Source organism: Sturnus vulgaris, chromosome 15 (assembly GCF_052056855.1).
Source record: "Sturnus vulgaris isolate bStuVul1 chromosome 15, bStuVul1.hap1, whole genome shotgun sequence".
Lineage (NCBI taxonomy): Eukaryota > Metazoa > Chordata > Aves > Passeriformes > Sturnidae > Sturnus > Sturnus vulgaris.
Window position 1 is genome coordinate 11,329,839 of NC_142257.1, and position 16,359 is coordinate 11,346,197.

At 38.3% G+C, this 16,359-nt stretch overlaps 1 protein-coding gene across 15 annotated transcripts in view; it reads right to left on the reverse strand.

Moving 5' to 3' along the window:
• Positions 1 to 16,359, reverse strand: part of RAPGEF6 (Rap guanine nucleotide exchange factor 6) — a 128,750-nt gene that overhangs the window by 19,973 nt on the left and 92,418 nt on the right. For 8 of the 15 annotated variants that reach the window (XM_088173744.1, XM_088173741.1, XM_088173734.1 and 5 more), the window contains 8 exons: positions 15,081 to 15,324; positions 14,311 to 14,468; positions 13,162 to 13,176; positions 10,261 to 10,501; positions 8,849 to 9,232; positions 6,419 to 6,630; positions 5,409 to 5,532; positions 3,004 to 3,027 (listed from right to left, as the gene is read on the reverse strand). In XM_088173744.1, coding sequence (XP_088029870.1) covers positions 3,004 to 3,027; positions 5,409 to 5,532; positions 6,419 to 6,630; positions 8,849 to 9,232; positions 10,261 to 10,501; positions 13,162 to 13,176; positions 14,311 to 14,468; positions 15,081 to 15,324 — 1,402 coding nt within the window. The remainder of the gene's footprint in view (positions 1 to 3,003; positions 3,028 to 5,408; positions 5,533 to 6,418; positions 6,631 to 8,848; positions 9,233 to 10,260; positions 10,502 to 13,161; positions 13,177 to 14,310; positions 14,469 to 15,080; positions 15,325 to 16,359) is intronic. The other 7 variants (XM_088173743.1, XM_088173735.1, XM_088173731.1 and 4 more) reach the window with 3 other exon arrangements.

Sequence of the window (16,359 nt, forward strand, 5' to 3'; positions counted from 1 at the left end):
GGGATAATGCTGCGTGTGGAACTCATTTAGCTCAGCTAATGAATCACAGGTTTGTGCTGCAAGATCTGCAGCTGATGAGAAGAAATAGCCTCAAGTTGTGCCAAGAGAGGTCTAAATTGGATATTAGAAAAAACTTCTTCATGGAAAGGGTTGTCAGGACCTGGAAGAGCCAGCCCAGGGCAGTGGTGGGGTCAACATCCCTGGAAGTATTAAGAAAACACATGTTTTGAGCACTTGAGGACATGGTTTAGTGGTCAACATGGTGGAGGTGTTGGGTTGATGGTTGGATTTCATGATCTGAGGTCTTTTCCAACCTTAACAGCTCTACGAATTCAACTGTAGATTCAAAAACTGGACAAACTTGCTACCTTTGTTGGTTTAAGGAACTGGGTACCCACTATGTGCATCAGGCTTACACAGAGACTTCTTGCACTTAGCTGAGCACAGAAGTAAGTGACCACTGCAACCTTCTTAGAAAACTGACCTTCTCATAATGGTTAAACAAGGGCCAAATTATGTTAAATGTACACAGTGCATTTGATTACACACTTAACTTCTTTCTTCAATTAACTAAAAACATTCACAGAAGAGCAGCTCATTAAAAAGACATATCCCCAAAAAGGTGAGGAAAGCAGTGATGATATACATATACCCAGATTTGTACAGACTTGCATCTATGAAAAAGGATGCTCCTCAATACTCCTAATTTTGAGCTCTCAAATCTATCAGTAACTGAAGCAAAAATAAATAATACTGTAATTGTTAAAGAATGTGAGTTACTCTCCCTGACAGTCACTCCTATTCACACTGAAAGAGTGGCCAAACAACTGATCTGGGTATAGTTTAAACAGTCACCTTTGCTTCAACTGCCAAAATCCTACAGCCACACCAGATCTGATGCATTTTTAAATAAATAAATATCACAGTATAAGTCACATGTAAAATCGAATGGAAAATGTCAAAGTTATTCAAAACTGGGTTTGTCTTCAGATTTTTAAATATTCAGATGAATATTTTTAAAGCTACATTGAATAATGGTTTTAAAAAGTTAAGATTTTTGCTAAGAGTAGAAGTAGTTTCCATGACCAAGATGTAAGTTAGGTAGGTAAATGGTAGGTTAATAATTACTAGATACTGAGGCTAGAGCTAATTGGTATAATTATCTGCTATTATAAATTTACGTACAGAAGAACGTAAAATAAGTAAACTGCTAACCATGAAGCACGGAGCCTTGGATCGTGCCAGAGGGTCACTGAGACCTGATGAAGACTCTCCTGACTTCATCCTTCGAGACCATTGACCCACTTCGAGACCACCGACCCAATTCAAGAGAAGAGCTGCGCACACGTGAAGGACTAATGGGCTCATTTTAATATGGGATGGGGATGGGAGGTGCTGGGGTTATGCATATGTATTGTATGTAAGATCTTGGGGAATAAATAGAGGGCAAAGAACCTTGTTTGGGGTGGTCACGCCTTTCGGAGGTGACTCCTGTGCCGCCCGCCGGTGAATAAACATACCACTTTCTAACTTTAATTAGTTAGAGGGTCTTTGTCCGTGATTATACCGGGTTTTTTTAATGATTCAACATGAAGACATTTATCAAGATCTTGTGTGTTTACAGAATCACAAGTGGCAGAATAAACATCAGGCACAGAAGAGCAATAATGGCCAAAGCAGTCAGAATGAAACATGTTGTTAGAGAAAATCCAAGGAATCAAGTACGCTGAGCTTAGAAAATAAATGTTGAGAAACAGCTGACTGCAATATTTTCAAATATGTTCAATAAATAATTCTGACAGAAAATATAAGCTTAAAAACTGTCAGAAATTTATAGCTTAATTAAATAAAAAAGTAATGTAATTGGAGATAAGGAGCAGCAAAAGGAATGATGAAGTGTTCACAGCTATTCAAACCAAGGAGACACTCCTGTCTCTTGATGGCTAAGCTATTCTATAATGATCAGGAAGAGTTATGTTTATGTTTAATGACAGAAATATTTTATGGTTTATGTACACACTGTTTTCTTTTTCTTTCAAGTCCGGATTTGACTTTTTAAGGCAATTTAATTCTACTTCCTTTAACAATTACTTTTCCTTATTCCCTTATGTTCACAGTAATTCCAAAAAAACATTAAACATTACAGTGGCTCCATGGGTCCTGGCTATTTCTCCCCATGAGCTGCCTTGTTAGCAGTTGATTATTGAGCACCAAATGCTCAACAAAATGCTGCCAGCCAAGGGCATTCACACCAGTATCAGGGATCAGTATCCAAACCTGCTAACCCCAGTATGACCAGCCCAAGTCCTGACCCTGTCCCAATCACTGCTATGCAAAGGCGCACAGGTAACACTTTATGGGCAAAAATACACACAACACATAAAATATGGCTACAATGGCAGTTTTAAAAACACTGCCCTGGACCAGGCAGGAACATCCCTGGCCAACATCAGAACTCTCATCTTTAGTTATTCCATAATCCACACCTCACACAACCAACACACTTAGTGGTATCAACAAGGATTTTGATGCAGGAAATGTGAGATACATTTTAAACATATACTAAAAATAAATACTTTGAAGTTTGCCTGAACACAAATTTCAGGGAGGAAATTACTACATCATTACTACAATACAAAGTGTCCTTATAGCTGAAAATGCAGAATGGCTTCAACTTTTCTGTAATATGCTAAAAGGCAAGTTACTTATTTATTTACCAAAATAGTTTGCCTTCTAATATAACTGCACAGCAGGTTTTTTTTTTTTGATGCACAAAGCCAAAACTCAAACAACTTAATCTACTACACAAAAGCAACTCAGAATTCCTATAGCTGCAGTAAAACATTGGCTGTAACCCCTTACTTCTGTTTTTAAAAAAACATTTATTGCAAGGTTAATAAAATGCATGCTATATTTCAGATGCATGCACTAACAAGGAGGATGCAGTATGTTAAGAATTGCATAATCTTTGTTTATCTTAGTTGCATTCAGCTCTACACTTACCCCAAACTTCTCCACCTCTTCTTCCTGTAAGCAAGAGCCATATACATTGAAGCATGTATTTGAACAGAAAAGCACAGGAAAAATAAAACAGTTGAGAGTCAGGAAGAAAGATGCAGACAGGAAAGAACAGAAAAGAAAAATCTCTATACAGCCAAATTCTTCTCAAACAATAACACAATGTTTTCATGAAATGCAAGGGCAAGACTTGACAAATACTTTAATATCTATCAGATTTCGTTTAACCTATGAATTGAAAAAATCAAACTTGCATTAATTTCTTTTATTTTCTGTAAGTCAAATTCAAATTTGATGGAGTGCAACTCATTCATATTGCAAATGGGATTAAATTAATTTATTCTTTGCATTAGGCCTGTTGAAACTGTATGAGAAATCATCACTATCAATATTCAAGTTCATGATACAGTTTTCTCTTGATTGTTGGCTGAAAAACAAGTCATTTGCCAAACAATCCTTGAAAGCCTAGACGCTCTCTGTAATTGGTAATGAACTTATGAGCAAGTCTCATGTTACCATTAATACACATCTTTTTTTGTTGACCTTTCATCCTCAAAAGCATTTATTTGGTGCTTCGTAACAGAAACTGATAGATCAAACACAAGAGGCAATGAAAATTAATATAAATGACATGAAAACATGGAATTATTTTCTTTTAATGTTTGGCACTATCTCTAATATTAGATGCCTAAGTAGTGTGCAGTGTGCATAATTTAAATTAAAGTCATCCAGATGTGTTCTGTAATTCTGAAAAACATACTAAAGGTAACTATTGACTATTAAATTTATTTAATGATTACACTTCATAAGGTCTTCGGAAGTGCATGGGCTATAAGGGAAATTTATTTATTAACTAATTTCAGCTGTGAATGCCAAAATTTCTGAAAAGCCATCACAACTTCTCAGTAATTCACTTTATAGTTTTATACTAAAAATGAAATCTTGCTAATTCCAATGCAACTGTATAAAGGTGAATCTCCACTGTGAAACAAATCCATCTTTAAATAACATTAACAGGATCCGTTATTTTTGGCTCAGACTGGGCCATTTTTAGAGTCACAGAACAGTTTGTATTGGGAGGGACCTTAAAGTTCATCACCTTCCATCACCTTCCACTAGACCAGGCTGCTCAGAGCCCAATCCAGGCTGGCTTTAAATGCCTTTATTTAAAAAAAAAAATTAAGAAAAAAAATCTTTCCTGATAGCCAGCCTTGCAAACAAAAACCAGACAGAATTGATGATCCTCTATGAATCCTGACCACTGGAATACCACAGGGCAAATATCTATGCTCTTATAAATGTTCCCTATCCTTGCATGCCCTATTTCCTTCCACTGCAAAGATGTTACTGAATTCACACATCAGAGAGAATCACAACTACACAGGTGACTGGAATTTTGGGTGGATGAAGCACACTTCAGCCAAAAACTGTTCATTGTGTCTCCTACTTGCACTATCCCTCCAGGGTGTTCAGAGAGCTCTCCTCTGCTGGGGTGCACGCAGGTGTGGGAAGCTCAAGAGAGTATTTTGTCATTTTCTGAATCAGAGCGATGTGGCTATTCAGCACCAGACATGACCCAACTCCCCACGGAAACTGCACCCTGAGGGGTCTGGTCTGGCCCATTAATTTGAGGCAGAAGTGAGGCCACCACCCATCCCACAGACACCTACAGGATCAGAACCCTGTATGGACATAACAGAGCCTCTGATGCTTTTAGTTAAGCCAGTGGGAAGAAAACAGATGCAGGAAATAATTAATTTCCATTAAATAAAATCTGGAGCTAATCAGCACCAGATTAGAAGTTATGTTGCTTTTATTCTGCACTTTGCTAACACCAAGCCTGGAGATATTCTGCATCAAGATAAAAATTAAAAAGTAAGAAAAATAAGCCAAGAAAACACCCTCCACCTGCTGAAGCCTGAACATATTAAATGTTATGTAAGTGGAACAAGCTGTGCTTAGAACAAATAAAAATATTTCGTTTGAATTTAATATGTTATCAGTGGGGTTTTATTTTGAAACAACGTTTCAGATATATACTTCAGTGATTTAGGTGCTTTTTATCTCTCTCATACCTAAATATAGTACCCTGTAATATTATACCTCTCTCAAAACTCTACTGACACTAACATTTTATTTGGCAGAATATGTATCATTAAAATTAGAACCTATTGTTCTGTGTTTTTTAAAGCCAATAAATTGGTTTATTAGTCATTCAAAGCAGGTCTGGGAAGCATCATGTTTTTCCATAATTTGATAAAAGTTGTGGTTTGATGGTAGGTGTCAATGATGAGGTACACAATGAAATATCAGCGTGCTGATGCAAACAGAGACCCAGATCCCCTCCACACTGAGACCCCTTCAGTGCTACTGCCCTTCCCATTGCACACCTTTGTCTGAACATCACAGCTGGATCCATATTTGCCGAGGTCATGCGGATAACTTGGCGGATTTCTTTGGCAATCATCCGGAGTTTCTCAAAATTTACCAGGCCATCCACTTTCGAATCATTGCCTACATAATTGAAACACATACATAAGAAAATAAAAAAAGTAATAAATATTTCTGAACAGTCACTGTGCTTCTAGTTCTTCCCTTGTTACCCTTCTCCCCTCCCTATCCCCCAATCAACACAATTATCTTAATCAAAGTAGCAAGAAAACACGATGCTCTGACAAAACACTAATGGAATCAAACCCACGTGGACTACTCTGTATTTTTTTGTTAATCTATTTTTAAAGCAACAGGTGTTAGTAGGAGGAAAAAGGAATACATGAACTATGTCCCGATTCACTTGCATAATGTTAAAATAATATAAATACAGAATTGACATTAACAACATTCATATTAGGAGAGAAGTTGAAATAGTTCTGAACCATCACAACCAAGAATTAAGCGTATTTGGAAATTCACCTCAACCAGCTGTGAACAGGACTCTGTATAATGGGAACAAAATGGAAACATTTAAACAAAGTCCCTTGAAAATGTTGAAAGCAAGAGCAGGAGGTGTATCACTGGAGCTGTATGCATGTCATAACATGGAATGAAAACCTGTAAACTTTACAACAACAAGTTTTTTATAAGAGATTATATTTGAAGTAGTATAGCTACCAGACAGCACACTCACCTGTGCTTCCATCCTAAGCCTTAGGACAGCTGAGGAGGATTACAGCATTGCTTTCAAAATATTAAAAACACGCATTTTATTTTTAATTTTTGTCTAGGACCAGCCTCTTCCATTAGGCATTCCCAGTTCTATTTTATTTTACTCCTACAAAGGATCCTTCAAAAGAATCCTACTGGTAGCAGCTTTGTTAGACGCATACTGACACACTGAGCACTGAAGAATGGGCTGAAGTACATTCAGTGCTTCGTTTATTTTCTCTCTGTTTGACATTACCTTCATGCAGAAATGTGATATCTTTCTTGACAACAGGGAAAAGTGGGATAATTGGAGGCTGCATGCTCTGGCTGCTGAGGATGTTGCGGTACTTTGCCATGTTTCGAGATGGATCAAAAAGATCTTGAAGGTCTCTGAGGTGCTTTTCATACTTGCTGGGTAACTTTTCCCAAGTGCCTCTGAGACGAGCTACCGGTGCAAGATTTAACCCACTGCAAGGCAGAAACGTTTCACTATTAGCTCTGAGCAGAATTGTCACCTTTCAGAAGGAATTGAAGAGTTGGGGGGTTGTTTTAAGGATTAAAAATAGCTTTCTGAAGGTTAACTGTGAAGCTGGGTAAATAGCAAGCTACAAGTTCATCACAATAATCCTTCGCTCTTTAAAAAGGACTGTAAAAACCATGACTGCTCAAATTTCAAATTACTGCCAAAATAATATCTCTGTAACACAGGACTGACATCTATTTAAGAACCACTTCTGTCCTGTAAAAGTGTATGCTATGGTAAGAACAAAAATGGTAAAAACATGCATGAGGTGAACTAATGATTGCACAGGAAATGAGAACAGTGAAGAGCTCACCCCAAGCAGAAGTAGCGAGACTTTAGAAATAAATTCTTCCTTGTGAGGGTGGTGAGGTCCCAGCACAAATTGCCCAGAGAGGCTGTCAATGCTCCGTCTCTACAGTTTTCAAGGACAGGCTGGATGGGGCTTGGAGCAACCTGGTGTAGTGGAAGGTGTCCCAGCCCATAGCAGGGGGTTGGAATAAGGTTATTTTTAAGGTACCTTCCAACCCAAATCATTTTGTGATTCTCTGACTTCAGAGCTTCAGACAAGAGCATTTACAAAAGAGCAACAGACTGAGAACTGGAAGCAGTAGATAAGCTAAAACTTACAACAGTGCCCTCATTCCCACTAATAAAATAAAAGTAAAAATATACAGAATTATTTTGATGCAAAAAAAACCCCATTAAATAGAAACATTAAATAAATTCAATCCATCCTCCCAATCATAACTTTTCACCAATTATGCTCAAGAAATTCTGCAATAACTGCAAAGTCCTCATCTTTGCAGAACTGGAAAGGGATGTGCTTAGGAAATCCAGAGCTACACTATCACTGAATTTGCTATTCTCAGGTTTGGGTTTTTTTAATCAAAAACTTATTTTGTATTTGGTTTATTTTTTAGACAAATTTCTCTCCATGCTATGCCAAACAAAGCCTTCTCTGACATGAAAAAAATCAAACATATGCCAATATGCCAGCCCTCAGCTCCTCTTTTCCATACTACCCCAGGATGGTTATCTTCCTATTTCATGAGACATATGGCACTAAACTGCTGTGCAGGGCAAGGCAAGAAAGAGAACCCCTCTGCCATATGTTAACCAAAACATATTCTTTTGGAAATAAAACAAAAACTAACTTATTTGCCTTTTTTTTTTTTTGGACAAAAGACCACATTAGTCATGGTCTGATTGGACTTAACTGAGAAGTAGAAAGAATAATTTCCTTGCCTACAATAAACCAAGAAAAATTAGGGAGTAGAATATAATAAATAAATAAATCAGTATCCGTATTTGTATTCCCACATAATGAGCAGCCGCAGACTCAAGGACTGTCCAGTACCCTTCACAGAAATTAATGAATTCTTTAATGACTAACCACAAGTCAATACACTTGATAAACTGGTTAGACATGTGAGAAAATATTTTTAAATCGTGTTTCCAACAATGCTGCTGGGATACAGCACAAATCCAGATCTTTGTCTGATGAATCACAGTGCCTTTTTTTTCCTACAGTAAAGGCTGGGTGTAACATAATTGCAAATACATGAAATGCTGAACTCATGCTGTTAAAGCAGCAGCATTCAGTATAAATCAGAAGAGAAAGTTTAAATGTGCAACCGAAGACGGAGAAAACAATATAGAGTAGCAAGCAGATGAAAGAATGAGAGCAGGAGAGAATGAGAAGGAAAATGAAGCCAAAACAAGACTGATTTGAGGAAGTCCTTACAATGGAAGGAATAAAGTCATCTCATCATCACATATATGACTCGGTGCATCCTGGAAAAGTAATAATGACTGACAAAAAGAAGGGAAATTGAGTGCCAAAGTCACAGAATATGACACAATGCTCCGGTAGGTTTCTGCAGTTCATCCATCAAACAATGCTTTTTTTGTACCCATCTTCTCTTTTCCTGAGAAGTACCAATGAAATCACTGTCACACCTAGCACCGCAACAGGACTGAAGTGCTGAGGTGACAGGGCAGAGGCTGCAGTGACAATCCACCTCTGACCAGCCTGGCTTTGGAAAAACACCCAGCCCCAACGGTAGTCTGCTCAGGATATTCCCATTTCTTTCCCTTCTGTTTGGATTAACAGAATTGCCTGTGGCAGCATCAATCAGATGTGAGAAATGGGAAGTAGTTTACCTTATCACTGCAAACATGGAATTGAAGTTCTTGCATTCTCGACAGTGGAGAGCAATTTTAATGAAATGCTTAATAATCTTCATTCTTTTGAGCTGGTTGGGTTCTGCTAAAATTTCCATGGCAACCCAGAAGGTCTCTTGATTAATGACATCCTCAAACTGTTTCAGGTGAGCATTCCCTGTTTTGGAGTCCAGCTTGTAAAGGTCATCAATGTATTCTGTTGGCTCAATGTTGCGGAATAATTCAAAGTCCCGCATGGAAAGCTGAGTGGCCACCTCAATGGTGCTCAGCTGGAGGAGGGAAATTTGGCTCTCTCGAAGTAGCTCTTGAGCATCCTCATCTGAGCATAAGGTCTCTGTTTCCATATTGTTTTTCAGATAATACCTGAAGAATAATTGGGTAACAACAGCATATTACAGATGCTTTTCAGAGGTTTTGTGAACACAGAGACATTGACCTATACTGATCACTGTGAGCATTACAGAGACAAGAAGAGAAAACATAACCTTGTACTTCAGTTAATGTAAAATAACACCATTACTTAAGTAAACAAACATTTCAAAAGCTATTTGTTAATATTTTTACACTGACTCGCTGTACTGTTCACCTTCAGAAAAAGGTCCGTTACTTTTCCATTTCTAAATTTAGCAGTGAAAATAGCTTTTTAAAAACACTTGTTCCAAGACATCTCTTATTAAAGTATTTCTACATTTCTTACACAGATTTATTGTGTTTTTTTCCATAAACTTAGTGTGGCATACTAATATTTGCTAATACTAATATGAGGAACAGAATATTCAGGAAATGAAAATATATCTGGAAAATTCATTCTATGGTCCCAGGTAAATCAGTTTCAGATACACAAAAGTTCATTATTCATAAATTCCCTCTGTTGACTAGCAAAGACGAGTACAGAATATTTTACTTTAATAAACTTTCTTCTAGAATGGATCAGGTCATCAGATAAAACCAAAGCACTTAACATTTCAGAAAGATTCAGAACAGTTTACTTTAAAAAGGAAGAATTTATCTCAGGTTAGTATCAGCTCATTGCAGCATGACACTAAGAAAGAAATTAATTGTATACTTTAATTCTCAAGTACAAATGTCAAAACAAATACAACCATTTTCTTTTAGTGTAAACCACTATATACATTATCTTGATCTGCTAAATTTAGCTGTCATTAAGCAAGCTTGCTGTAGATTTAGGGAGGGATTTTTGGGCGCAGAAGAGAGGGAAGTGTACTGTGTGCTGGTACCATGGTAGTCCTATTGCTTGTGCTTCCAACAGAGACCTGTCTATTTTAATTAAAACATCCCTCCCTGATGCTGGGCTTTATTATCGAGGAGGTCTTTTCCAACATACAATGCTTCAATCCTGAAAGCCAAATAAGAGCCAAAGGTGAATTTACCGTCCATTAAGCTGAATCCTGTCAGCCAGCTTGGAGAACTGATCTGGAAGCCTCCGCTGTTTGATGACCCCCTCGGGGCTGACGGACACCTCACACAGGGAATAGGTCTCTGGGGCTCCTGTCAGGTTGAATTCATGGACAGCATGACTCACCACCTCCTTTGCTGTAGTGTCTTTGCTGATGATGATGTAACAGCTCTGCTGATCTGCTTTGAAAACTCGTATCACTTGATCTGGAATATCTAAAAGTAGAGCATAACACCTTTAATGTGAGAAGTTACTTTTCCCTTGAAAAGACACAAGGTCACTTGGAGAGATATTTCACAAGGGCATGTGACAGAACAAGGGGGAATTGGCTTAAGCTGAAGGAGGAAAAGTTTAATTGGATATTAGGGACAAATTCTTCCCTGTGAGCAAGGTGAGGCCCTGGCACAGGTTGCCCAGAGAGGCTGTAGACTCTCCACCCCTGGAGGTGTCCAACACCAGACCAGATGGGGCTTGGAGCACCTGGTCTAGTGGAAGGCAAGAGGTAGAACTAGATAATTTTTAAGGTCCATTGCAAGCCAAACCATTCTGTAATTCTATGATTTACTGTCCCCATTTGATCATCTGGAAACAAAAACAATCAGCTTCTGGGGAAAGAAAAACATGCTGACTTCAAAAATATTTAAAATACTCAGGGCTTTTCTTCATCTTTGTAAGGAAAAAAGAAGACTCTTCTCTCTGCTCTTCTTCAATTCAATTACTCTACCATCCCACAACCCCAATCAAAATAGAAGACATTCAGGTATGTAACTAGACTGTGCACCATTCCTTCACAGCGTGTCTTAAAAACTTTGGCAGCATCATTTCTTCTTTGGCTCTCTTGTGTCTGTGAAAGCCAGATCCACACCCATGCCAGGACATGCTTACCAGGGATGGGAAGCCACCAAGTACAGATGGATGGGCTTGAGGTAGGAAGAAATTAAGAGGAAAGGAGATTTGTTTGCTCCCAGAACTAGCCGCAAGCTTTAATGCTCACTCTCTCCCCTGAAGGAATTAAGCTGCTGCCAGCAGTTGGCTGATGTACTTATTTACAGCACATTTTATGTATTACAAATGCATTAGAGAACAGCTTTATCTGAAGCAGCCTAGAGCAGGAAATAAATATCTACAGAAACACGTGCTTAATTCACACCTTGATGATTGCAAATAATTTGCCCTATTAGCTATTACAGAAAGTTTGATTTTCAAAATAAAACTTAATTTAAAAAAAAAAAATCAAGAGTCAAAATGCACAGTAATTTTAAGCACAGGGAAGCCCTGTTCTTCCCTTCCCTGAAGTCTGAAGACTAAAACTTCACAACTTTTCTGCAGACCTAAGAAGGTGGATAGCTGTTGCTGAGCTCTCAGCCACAGTTTCAGAGTCTGAAGTTCTGCATAACCACACCAGAGGCACTTGTGCCATAACTGCTGCATCACCTTCCCAGTGAGGGAAGCTAGGAAGGGAAGCTGTCATTTAAAGCTACAGCCTCCCAAACAGCCCTTCCCTTCTCTCACTGCTATTTGTCCAGCCCTTAAAAATGCAGTGATAAGTGCCAAATCCTGGATTGAGACACGTGACCTGCCCTGGAGCACCAGTGATGATCAGGTGTCCCTCTGCCCAAGGGGAACAGGCCCAGTGAATCATCCTGCTGGGCAGAGCATGCAGGTCCTTCAGGCACTCCCAGCAGCAGCTCTCTGAGCACAGTTTTAGATGCTGCTCACCCCATTGCCTATACACTGATTTTCCTCCATCAAAATCCACTGCTTAAGGAGCCAACAAAGATATTTAGGGACAGTGACCTTGGGATTTCTTTCTCTTGCGTCAGGACTTCAAGGTGTTATGGGCACAAGTAGAAGGAATTTCAAGGTCAAAAGTAAGCAGGTAATCTATGATCCAGCACAAAGGTCCCACCCACTGGAAAAAATAAAGGCTCAACATCAGTTGTAAATAAATTTTAAGACGGAAGAAAAGATGGTTTAAAAAATTCTGATTGAAAGCTAATTCCTCTAACAGTTTCATGATTACGATTAATACATTATCAGAACATTCTCATCAAAAGCTGGGTTCTAGCTGAATATGAGAAGTTCAGTATATATGTAAATAGGGGCAATATAAGGGAGAAGTAAGTATTTTGCACTTTATTTCAGAATGAAAGTGGTGAAAATGACATTGTATAATTAGAGAAGTGCCTACACTCATAAAAGTGATATTAAAAAAACAGAAGAGGGAAACATCTATACCTCGGTACCAACATACCTAAAAAACAGAACATACTCAAGGTGGAAAACTTAAAACTGAAATTTAATTGGGGAGAAAAAAGTAAAAAAGAAAAAAAGAAAAAGAACCATGTGACCAAAACAATGTAACTTGTAACAGATAAGGGAAACATAAATTATAGGTACATTTCTGTCTTCATGGTCGTCGCTTTTAAGCAGACAGATTATTAAATTAAAAAATTTTAATGCATTATTCAGCTCATTTTGACAATACAAAGCACATATCAAGTTGGCATGCACAGAATTTTAGTTATGAAGTACAACAGAAGAACAAATTAAATCTCAACTGTTATCCTCTGAAACTTCAGTTCTATGAAAGAGATACAAACAATTTCATCCCTTCAAAGCAAGGCCACAGAGAAGCAGAGGAACCTGCCAAAGGTCATTCAGTGTGCTGGGGGCAGAAATGGGAATAAAATGCAGGTCTCAGCCTCAGCACAGCACTGCACCTGTACAGGAACCTTTGAATTTGTTTTAAGGAAAATTACAGAGGACAGGGCTATCCAATGCCCTACAGTAATAACTATGTCAATGCAATGTCTGATAGTGTTAAATTTACAGGCAAGCCATGCAATATTAAGGTCTACATGAGGATACTTACAGTAAAACCCAACAGCTGCAGACAGGAGAAAAAGAAAAAAAACCGTATCAACACCAAATCAAGATTGAGACGCTTACAAAACTTATCAAGTGTACACTGTCAGAAATAATTTGGTTTTCTTTGGCATTCAAACATGGCAGCACATTTGTTATAGCAAGCTTAAAGTAAAGCTTTAAAAAGTGATCCAGTTGAAGATGTCCCTGCCCATGGCAGAGGAACTGGAATAGATGACTATTAAAGATCCATTCCAACCCAAATCATTCTGTGATTCTATCCAAGATTAATCAGTTAACACTATTTCATATTAAGCAATAAGTTTTATAGTATTACATTAAGGTTTTTAGAAGAATGTGTAGCTCTCATGCAGACAGCAAGGATCTGGAACTGAAGCAAAAAGGGAACTTTTTGGGCACCTGACAGGATATATCTGTGCACATCCCTTTTAAAGGGGAAATCTGCAAGTTTATGTAAACATAAGTCACAGTCACAAAACACTTTACAGAATTATGTCATTATACAGAACTTGCACTTAAAATAGGGATAGAAGATTCTGACTAGACGTATTTACAGGCAGCTGCATATTGCAACAAATGTCTCCTGCAGCCCCTCCTTAAACTGGATTCCTACAGCAACAGCAATGAAAGCCCAGACCACGTACCTCAAACATTTTTTTAGGATTTTAGACATACCGTTGAATATACATAATGTTTGTAAAACATGAAACATGAACATCACTGTGCTGGTACCATGGTAGTCCTTTTCTACCCACAATACCGTATGAAATATACTGACCGATGGAAGGATGAAAAAGTCAAAGCACCAAGGAGAGACAGCAAAGGAGAAAGGAGCAAAAAAGAGCTTCTCCTTCCACCAGAGCCAATTTACTCCACTAAATTAAAGGCTCTCAGAACTGGCAAAATACATTTCTTTGTAAAAAATAAGTAAGTCCCACATTATCTGAAAAAAGTAGGCAAGAGAGGTTCAGGCAGTGTGTATTTTCAGTACATCTCCAGTTTGGCCCTGTTAGGCCCACAGGATGCACAGGTAATTGCACTCAGCAGGAGTGATGCTAGTAACAGTTGCAATTTTCCCCAGGACTCAGCTGCCTTGCTAACCATCCTGTAAATCAACCTCAAGCTGCCATTTTACCTGAAGGGTTAGAGAAATCCAGAATACTGGGTGTGGGCTGCAGCAGGTCAGGGCTACTAGATGAGAGGGTGCCCGGAATGGGCATGATGGCCAGGCTGTGCCGGCACTGCCGTGTCCCCACGATGCTGTCATCCTGTGACTGGCTCACGCTGCCATCACTGCAAAATAGTTCTGGTTCAATTATCTGCATTAAACTCCTCCTATTCATCTTGGGATGAATGAATCTAAGAAAAATAATGGTGTTCAGTTGTCTTAATTACATGCTGTAGAGACAGGCTTTCAAAATAAGGATAGGGGAAAAAGATTTGAAAGTGTTCATCAGTAGAGAAAAGATATTTTGGTCTTGTTCTGTATTCATGGGCAGATGCCATGATTTTTTAAAAAACATAAGCAGTGTGAACATAACGACTAGAAATACTAAGCAATTGGTATCTCTTAATGGCCTGAGGATGAAGGAGGGTAGGTTTTAGGTAGATGGTTGGGAGAAATTCCTCCCTGTGAAGGTGGTGAGGCCCTGGCATAGGTTATCCAGAGAAGCTGTGGCTGCCCCATCCCTGGCAGTGTCCAAGGCCAGGCTGGATGGGGCTTGGAGCAACCTGGTGTAGAGAAGGTGCCCCTGCCCAATCCTGGAGGGATTGGAATGGGATAGTCCTTAAGATCTTTAAGTTTCCTCTCAACCCACTCCCCTTCTTACCATTCTATGATTCTATGATTAAAATATCACAACCTAATAAGAAACCATCACTTTTTGACAAAAGAGTATGACAAACCTGAACAGTTTTGGAGGCAAGATGCTGAAACGGGTCTTGTCTAAAATTTTCCTGATTCTGTTTCTTCCACCAGATACAGTGTTTGCTTTCATTTTCTTGTTTCCTTTTTCACGGGGTAATATCTGTTCCACATCTCCAGGCATATCTGGGATAGAATAACGGTTGGTTCTCTTTTCTGCAATTTTTGGAATATGTGGAATTCCATTCTTCTCCTGTCCTATCCTGCAGAGCAGTTCCTTAAACACTGAAGAGAAGATACAGTTGTTGTGAGTAACCTTTGCACACTCAGAACTTCACAATGAATTCTTCTTTTCCCCTCAAACCTTTTGCTTCCCACGTCCCAGAGAGAGAATAAGGAAATGCTGCATTCAGAGCACTAAGCACTATGCGTTTATTGGCTTTTTTGTTTGCATCTTTCAGGTAATGGAGTGCACATGCTTCTTCAAGAGTAAGTGCAAAACAGACCGATATTTTCCCAGACTGTCTTTGTTTGCTTCTACTAACACTACTGAACAGAAGCTGCATCAAATTTCCTATTGCATTTATGTAACTACGCTAGTCTATAACCCACACCGACATTTTCAAACCTAGAATTCCGTGGAAATTATAGGGGTTTTGTTCTGTTTCTTTCCACTTATATTTAGTGAAAAATGCTAAAATTGTCTTGTCAACATCAATTATTTCTTTAAAGATCCTTTAAAAATCTTTTGAAAATCTTTCAAGTCAGAAATTCAGTATTTTCAGTTCAAAATATGATGATACTGGAAGAATGCAGAACTGAAAACAAAGCAAATTACTCAGATTGTCCCTATGAGCAAAGCAATCAAGGTTTTCTGTACAGAAAATCCAATTAAATGGTACATTTCTGTTGGATAATAAAATGTAAAGCTACAAGCTTTCCCAGTATAGATTTGAATAGAATAACAGGAATTGCTCATAGTACCAGGCACTTAACACACAATTAAAAAGTCAGGATAATAAATATCATAGTTGAAAAAAGCTTCAAGATATTAATTCATTAAAATTTATCAGAGAAATCACCTTGAAATTCTATCAGCTAACAGGATGAGATTAGAATCCACTTGCAAATGTATGTTGCTCCCATTTATAATATAAATGAACAACCTATCACTGTCTCAGTTACAGTGATGCTTCATTTCACATCATTTCACATTAGTCTCTGGATGTTTCAAGTTTTTTTGTATTATGCTAAAAACGACTGCTGAAGGCTTTAACCTTTTCAGCTGCACAGTGATAAACATAGTATAATAATTGAAAA